At 45.3% G+C, this 5,796-nt stretch overlaps 1 protein-coding gene across 1 annotated transcript; it reads right to left on the bottom strand.

Annotated features, from left to right (window-relative positions):
- Positions 1-976: 976 nt before the first annotated feature.
- Positions 977-2,927, bottom strand: LOC104408389 (T-box transcription factor TBX4-like; the record flags this gene model as incomplete). The annotated part of the gene is given in 3 exon segments (XM_010017980.1): positions 977-1,045; positions 1,047-1,134; positions 2,808-2,927. Coding segments are annotated over 3 exon segments (277 nt in total), but the record flags the coding sequence as incomplete, so codon positions are not given.
- Between the last annotated feature and the right edge of the window lie 2,869 nt (positions 2,928-5,796).

The following is a 5,796-nucleotide window of genomic DNA, read 5'->3' as shown; positions in this document are numbered from 1 at the left end:
TGCTGGCAGCTTTGCATGGGGCCGGGTTATCACTGTGTCACGATGCCAGAGCCCAGCTCTGCCGCAGCACTGCTGCAGCGACGCGCGGGATCGGCACCTTTGCTTTGTGAAGTTCAAAACTTGCACAAAATTATCAATGCAGGAAAATTCTGTATTTTTAACAGTGTTCTAAGCTGATTGGGTTATCCTGTCTCCGGAGTCAACCCCACAAAGCTCCGTCTGATTTAGCTGTGTCAGAATTGCACTTTCTGTATGGCTTTAAGTGGCATCAGGACAACTGACTCCACATGAAACCTGCTTTTTAGAGGCTTGATGTATGATCATTTTGAGCAAGACAGATACGCCCCTTCTCACTCTGCACCTTTCTTCAGGACCTTTTCACAGCTCCCCTTACCCCCTGAACTGCTGCTGCTGCTTTAAACACTGGCAGGTTAAAACCCACATTTGATGACACAAAGTAGATTCTCTTACCTGTGGTACTAGGAGGAGCTGGTGGCACTAAACCTAAAAGGATTTTAAACTCTATCTTCCCTTCCTCCAGCCGATGAGATTTGTTTATTTTTATGTGCAAACCAAACAGGTCCATATTTTTATATACATTCTCTAAACACTCATTTGCCTATGCAACCTATTTCTGTGAGTTGTGTGTACCATGCACAGCAACAGCCGGGCTGAAGATCCCACAGCACTGTGTGCAAAGATCCTGGGTGGAAAATAAAAGGCCAGTGCCATCAAGCAGGACACGACTGAGCAAGTCAGAGGTTGCATTTCCAAGAGCAGGGGAAACACACAGACAGGAATGGTGGCTCCTCTCCCTCAGTGTTAGACACTTTCCCACACATCTGCACTGGCAGCAGAAAATAAATGCTGCTCCTTGTAATTATCTGCGACATCCCAACCAGCATCCTAGTCCAGACACAAATTCAACATCACAGGCCCACCTCTGACCAAAACCCATGCAGAACATCTCTCTTACATGTCCAAAGGGATCCAGGTGGTTGTTGGTGAGTTTTAGCTTCTGAAAGGACACCAGCTGCCCCCACCTGCCGCATCCAGTGCGCTCCTGTGGCAGGTGAGTCGGGGTGCACGTACAGCCGCCCTGGCATGGCTGGCTCTGCCTTCCCTGCCACCATCCTGCAAACACAGGGGTACACATGGCATTACCTCAGCAGCAATCACCAGCCCAGGCACAGGAGAGCATTCTGTCCCTGAATTCAACCCCATAACCCTCTCACCAGCCCTGGGGGGATGCACTGGAGCATGGGGGTTCGAGAGGCTCCTGCTGCTCATGGGGGTTTCAGGGCTCCTCATTTCAGCATCACAGGCTGGCAGAGTAACCCCATGCTCCAGCACAGTATTTCCTTGGGGCAAAGTCTCTACATGGCAATTGTGTTGGCATCAGTCAAGGAGGAAATTTCATCTGGGTTTTTGGAGAGGATGAAGCCTTCAAAGGCCACTCTGCAAAGGGAAATGGTCTCATACACTTCTGCAGGAGAAGGTACCTGCGAGCAGGAGTGGGTACCAGTGTGGGTGCACCCTTTGTAGCCATGCAGGGCTCCCGCAGCCCCCAGCCTGGCAGCAGTTCTGGTGGGAAGGTGCTGCTCCCAGCTCCAGAGCTGCATGCTGGCACATGCTGCTGCCCCTCATACCCTTCTGCCAGCTCCCCTTGCCCCCACACCAAGACCAACTCTCACAGACACAAAAGAAAGCCATGAGACATCCCTTAATGGCAACTCCCTCATTACCGTGCATTGTTCTCCTCTTATAAAACACCAGTAAAAGCAATATTACCAAAACCAAGAGAGACTTTCCAGCAGCAATAAAAGGAAAAGGGGAAACAGCTCTAGGGCTGGCAAAAGCTAAATTAAACAGAGTTAACAACTATCCATCATCTAGAGCTTAATGCTTCAAACATAAAGTGGCTGCCGTGCCACAGAGGCCCTCAGTCCGCTCCTCTTACCCAGCGGCACTCCAGGACAAAAGTGAACAGAAAAGGGATCTTTTAAAACTAGAGCAGCCCTAATGTGCAAGTAAATTATTAGTGTTTTATATAATGTCACCAGGCTCGTTCCCATTATGTTGACTATGAAATTTTCCATTGCTCATCTTTTCACCAGGCAACAGTCAGTGGAAGGGTTTGGGAAAACCACAGTGAATAGTCGCAGTGAGGAAGGCTGCTGCGAGCATTTGGGGGTAAAAAAGCAAAAGAGAAAAAACCATGCTTCCTTCATCAGAAAGCAAAATCATAGCTGCCTCTCGGGTAAGTAACTTTACTGTCAAAGGCACAGGGCAGGGAAGAATAACAAAAGAGGAAGAAATTCCAGAGGAAGAATGAATTAAAAGAAAAAAACTTTAAAGCAGATCTGGCTTTGGACTGCCATGGGGGGATCACTGCTCCCTGTGCTGGATCAGCATGGCTGAACCAGAGCTTTGAGTAAACCGCCCCGTGTTTTTCTTTATAACAGATCTCCTAAAAGCAAAATATTACTATAAAAGAAAGGAATTTAAGACTTTTCTCAACTCACATAGATGCCTAATTTTTAAGGCCAAAATGGACCATTAAATCATCTTGTGCAGCCTCTGGTATAATGCAGCTTGCGGCTTTACCCTCACACACTTGTACATGGCCAGATAACATACGCTTGCCCTAAAGCATCTCCTCTGAAAAGATATCCAGTCTTGAGCAATTTGGAGATGGACAATCCACCATCTCCATTAGCAGTTTGTTCCAAAAGTTAATCCCCAGCCTGGTTGATCCAACTGAAATTTTCTTATGGAAAAGAAGGCAAACAGAAAGGTTCTCTTACCATTTATTGTCACAGAATTTATACCGGTGGTCGTCAGCCGGGACAATGTCAATCAACAAGATGTACTTGGTCTTGGGGTTCATTCCGGTCACTTTAACCTTGTAACTGGGAAACATCCTCCTTAGGAAATAAAAAAGGGTTAACACATTAGTGAGCAACCTGGAGCAGCTCTGGAACTGATGGAAGCTTGGAGCAGCATCCCAAAAGATAGATTCACCATGTGATGGATTCACACTAGGACAAGTGAGCTACAAAACATTATTGCTGCTTATACATCACCTGAATTAAACTTACTTTTTCCGGAGCATGGGCTGCACAGGGCTAGCACAATATGGGGCACTAATATAGATGAGGATATATAGAGGGGGATTGTGAGCCAGTGCCAGGAAAAGCTGGGAGCAGAGAGAGATATGGGGTAGGGGTCAACACATCTGTCCTTATAGAAGGCTTGGACAGGGAGCCCCCACTACCTCAGGAAGCTCCATGTGGCTTATGGCAACCTCAAAAATGCAAATTTCTTGCTGCCATGAAAGTCATGAGATCTGACTACAGAAGAAACTAAACACATACAACTATCTCACTCCCAATGTCCACAACACCAGCTCCCACCATTACTCCTATGTGGTAGCTGAACTTGTGCTCCTATCAACAGACTGAAAACTAAGGCTCAGTGAAGCCTGGGAGGAGACAAAGGGTTAAGCCCTGCAGTGGTGCAGCCAGCCACTGCTCTTCTGGCTTTCCCAAGTTTCCCAAATTCATAGCACACTCATTAATCCTCGTTGGAGCCAGGACCACTGCAGAGCTCCCACTGCAGATGTGCCCATCCCACAGATTTAGCATTGACTTTAGCAGCCGTGTAGCAACCAACACCAAACAGTTCCCATCACATAAACCAGTATATCATTAAAGTTTATATGTATCTCAAGAATCTTTGCAATATTAAAGAATATCTTTTTATAGAGCTAGAACAATGAAACAATCATGTCTGGTCTTCTGATCCAAAGGAGATTGCTCTGATGGGTACGGGCACAGCCATGGGTTTCCTGAGTCCTCAAGATTGCATCAGGAGCCAGGATTTGCGAGATCAGGCACTTTGCATCCTCAGAGTAACTATTTTCTTGGCTCCCTCTTCCCAACCTCCTCCTCATCCAGTAAAAAAAAAGTCAATTGAGCAAACCAGCTCACAGCAGCCTTCAAGCAACTGGACAGAGGAGTCTCCTTTCCGCCAGCATAAGGGCACAGAGGATGAGAATTGCTACATCCTGGAGTCATTCTAATTACCTTAATTAAGAAAGGCCCAAATCCTGATGTTGTTTCTTCGTTGGACGTCAGGGCCACTTTGCCCCTTCTTTATCCCTCCTTCCCCTGTGTGTTGCCCCTATGCCCGGCCAAGCTGGCCTAGGTCTGCAGCACCATTTTGTCATTGCTTGGGGAGACGGCAACAAAATGGGTCCTGTTCAAAACCATTTCAATTGAGTCTTTTAACCGCCCTGCATAAATTCCAGATGTTTACCATGCAATTAGCTGGGACTAAAAAGGGGTGGTTTACCAATGTCCGTCTTTGATTTTCATTCATAAAACTCTGCACTCCTCTTAACCTTGTCCTCCTACAGGTGAGCACCTGGATAAATACAGTAGGACATTTCAATCTGTGAATACACAGCCCAATTCACACATTGAAAAAAAAAATTGCACAAGGAATCCAATCTGAATGCCAAGATTTTTTCACTTTTAATTATGCCTTAAAATTACATCTAAAAATGAAATACAAAAAACGAGGAGAAAAATTATTAAAAACCAGAAATGAGCTGGGCACAATTTGACGTTTACTGCATCATTCCAGGTGAATGTCCTCCATCAAGGATTTTTATAACATTTAGCTTCTGAATATCTTTTTTTTCTCAATCATTTCATTTACTGTAGTACATCCAAGCTGCTAAAGTAGCCGGACTGATATATTGTAAATGTTAAGTGCTTTTTTAATGGCATTTAAAATTAAGCTTCAGCATATGGAGTTCATATAGCATGGACATGCCTGAGTTTATAATGTTCTTTAGTATAGCCCTCTAAAATAAATACAAAGAGCCAAAGTACTACTATAATATATACAGCTGAAATTCTTTAAGGATAACAAATGGGGACTCACATCTGATTGAAGGTGTTGCTTAACTTGCGAACCGCTCGCTATCTTGCAGTGGTAGCATTGTACTCAGCAGTCGACAGACCCAGCTACAACCAAGTTTGCCAACTCTCAGCATTCTTTTCCAGGAAAACATGGGGTAGATTTTAGTAATTTGGCTGTGCACGGACATTTCATCATTATTATTAGCTGCTGCATTTTGCTTTATGAAAAAGAAAAAACAGGCAACTAATGTGCTGTCCAGGGACTTGTCAGTTTGATTTTCTTAATGAAAACATATTTCTCAACCCCTTGGCAGAGACTCGTTTAGTAAATATGTCTTTGCAATATGATACAAACATGGGTTGTGCATTTCTGATGGGAAGGCATGACAAGAAGAGCTGGGCCCAAGAAAATGCAATCATAGAGCTTCAGTTTTTTAAAACTAAGGCAAGAGAGAACACCTAATACCATGTCCTGGCCCTTATTAAATGTCCCGTTTGAAGGGAGCAGAAAACCACCACGGAGGTACTGGGCTGCACCAGCCCTGCCTGGGAGCAAGGCCATGTCTACAGTAGGTCTATAGAGCTTTCCATCAGCCCTGGGAAGAGGCCAAAAACCTGCCTGCTTCCCCAAATTTACTACAGGTCAATGGCACTACTCACAGCCATGGGTTCTATGCTCAGTAGTAGCTTTGCATAACTGGTCCCTCTGCCAAATCTCTGCAGGCAGCAGCTCTCGGGCGGATGGGCGTCTCCACAGAGGATGCTTCACTTTGGCCAGCTCTCCCTGACAATAGCTTGCTTCATCATCTATTGCTTGGGAACCATCAGTGACAGAAGAATAACCAGTGCTGCAATAAAGACTTGC

This window comes from Nestor notabilis, unplaced genomic scaffold (genome assembly GCF_000696875.1).
Source record: "Nestor notabilis isolate BGI_N333 unplaced genomic scaffold, ASM69687v1 scaffold33637, whole genome shotgun sequence".
Taxonomy (NCBI): domain Eukaryota; kingdom Metazoa; phylum Chordata; class Aves; order Psittaciformes; family Psittacidae; genus Nestor; species Nestor notabilis.
Note: the sequence above shows the minus strand (reverse complement) of the source record. Positions and strands in the feature narration are given on the sequence as shown.